The 2,067-nt window shown below is 42.2% G+C and overlaps 1 protein-coding gene across 1 annotated transcript; it reads right to left on the bottom strand.

Moving 5' to 3' along the window:
* Nucleotides 1-797: 797 nt before the first annotated feature.
* On the bottom strand, nt 798-1,180 carry LOC114622916 (WAP four-disulfide core domain protein 15B-like). The gene is made up of 2 exons (XM_028769485.1): nt 1,099-1,180; nt 798-955 (listed from the first exon to the last, which is right to left on the bottom strand). Exons 1-2 carry the CDS (start codon nt 1,178-1,180, stop codon nt 798-800), a joined length of 240 nt encoding a protein of 79 aa, XP_028625318.1.
* Nucleotides 1,181-2,067: the final 887 nt, after the last annotated feature.

Below are 2,067 nucleotides of genomic sequence, written 5' to 3'. Positions count from 1 at the left end.
TCTCCATAATAGGACTTCTTTCTTTTGTGAACATTCTTTCAAGTATATTTCGCAGTGCAGGGTAGTAAATCTTCCATATTTGTAAAATCCCAGCCTATGTTAGGTTTTTTTTCCAGCAACAGAAAATAGACAAATACACAACACTTTATTCCTTTATTTTGTACTCATATTAACAAGCACTTAATTTTAGGCTTTAGGATGGGCCGAGAAGGAAACAGAGGAAACCAGCTATCCTCAACTGAAACTATATCACATGTGTCTTCTCAGGTTTGTCTAGGAAGAACAGAGATAAGAACAGATGAAAACCATGCTGGGGACATGGCTCTGAGTTACCTGGTCACCATGCTCTGGATTCTACTATGTGCTGTCTTTCCACGAACACTGAGATGTGCTGTCAGTGAATTAAGGGCTAACAGTACATGGTTCTGTCAGTGTTAAGTAAGAAATTACGATTTCAAAATCCCTTTATAATTTAAGGTATAGTGTGAAATGCATCATTGTTATAAGATGTGAAAGAGGCCACCAAAAATAAGCATAAGAAGCATTCAATAGCAGCTGAGGAGCTTAGAGATTATCCTATGCAGAGGTGGCATACAGGGATGGGTAATGCCATCCATACAATGAATGATGCCTTTTCTGAGGAAGGGGGCAATCTCTGGATATCCTAATTAATTTAGATGCTCTGACTGCCATGCTGTCTAGAGATATAGACAGATCACAGCTTCCTACAAGGCAAGTGACTCCACCCAAGGATTCCAGAAGGAGCGTGGCAAATAGCATTTTGGGGAGCTGCTTACCTAATCTATAGTATCCCACGGTTCCACACAGCGCATCTGGCAGTAGTAGAAGCAACACTTCTGGTCCCCCTTGCAGCCTTTATCACGTCTGCATTTGGGTATAAGGACAAAGGGACAGGAAAGATGAAACTCTGGGCAATATCCAGTTTTGGAAAAAGCTGCAGAAGAATATCACAGGGTGAGTCTTGGGGCCTGACCAACTGTGAACCTCTGCTTTGAGCACCAAGTACCAAGTGGTTCCTTGGGCTTCTCAGAGCGAAGGTTTCCCTGCCCACACCACCCCAGGAGCACTGTGCCTCACCCTTCTTCTTTAGTTCAGGCTGAGCCATGTTACAGCAAAGAAGAATGGTCACCGTGAGCAGAGAAAAGCTAAGGAGCTTCATCTCCAGAGAAAACTGTGCAGGTGAGCGTGGAGGCCAGGTGTGGTTATACCAGCTTCATGGGAGGGCCGCCGACAGAAGGACCTATGGTTCACAGAGAAGGACAGCAGAATTAACAGCTGGATGCAATGTTCTAGGACCTGGGTGGGCTGTCCTTTACTGAGGGAGCCACAGGGTTGGCCTTTTCTTCAGGTTTGCTTCATTCAGAACACTAGGAATCAGTAAGAGTAGAAGATTTTTTTTCCAGACTGTGCATCAAGACTGGCCAACCCTTGGAAGAATGTCTTATTTACAAGGAACTCGATTCTTAACTAATATTTTATTTCTTAATTTCTTTTTTTAATGTCTTTATTTATATGTAAAAGCTTCAGTTGTTAATGAAGTAAAAAAAAAATCTAACCTGAGGTCATTCTGGACCCGGGACAATGTTTGTCTTTATAAATCAAAACAAAAAACAAAAATAAAAAAACAAAATAACAAAAAACCCAGCTTTGTACCTGCATCCAGGAGACTTGGAACCTAATGTGGAAGCAAAACCTAATCTTTTAAAAAGTATTTATTTTTATTTCTAATTTCATAGATTATGTGTGTCCATGTGTGTGCAGATGAACCACGGAGGCGGGAAGGGAGTGATGCATCCTCCCGGAGCTACAGGCATAGACGGCTGTGAGCTTCCCTTCGCGCGTGCCTGGGATGAAGTTCAGGTCCTCTGCCAAAGCAGCATGGACTCTTAACTACTGAGCTATCAGCTGACTGTACATCTTTTAGCTGCAATTTGTGCTGCTATTTTTCATCTCTGGGTCACTTTGACACAGGTAACTTGTAGACTTCATTTTAAAGAAAATTTCTTTTCTGAAGCTCTCGAGTACTAGCGCCATGATGTACAACAT

This window comes from Grammomys surdaster, unplaced genomic scaffold (assembly GCF_004785775.1).
Source record: "Grammomys surdaster isolate TR1022 unplaced genomic scaffold, NIH_TR_1.0 193, whole genome shotgun sequence".
In the NCBI taxonomy this organism is placed as follows: Eukaryota; Metazoa; Chordata; class Mammalia; order Rodentia; family Muridae; genus Grammomys; species Grammomys surdaster.
Note: the sequence above shows the minus strand (reverse complement) of the source record. Positions and strands in the feature narration are given on the sequence as shown.

Excerpts from the sequence above, each read along its gene's own strand:
- LOC114622916 (XM_028769485.1), bottom strand. The coding sequence starts at position 1,180 with ATGAAGCTCCTTAGCTTTTCTCTGCTCACGGTGACCATTCTTCTTTGC. Across the intron at positions 956-1,098 it reads GCCTGAACTAAAGAAGAAGG|CTTTTTCCAAAACTGGATAT; the intron begins GTGAGGCACAGT and ends ATTCTTCTGCAG.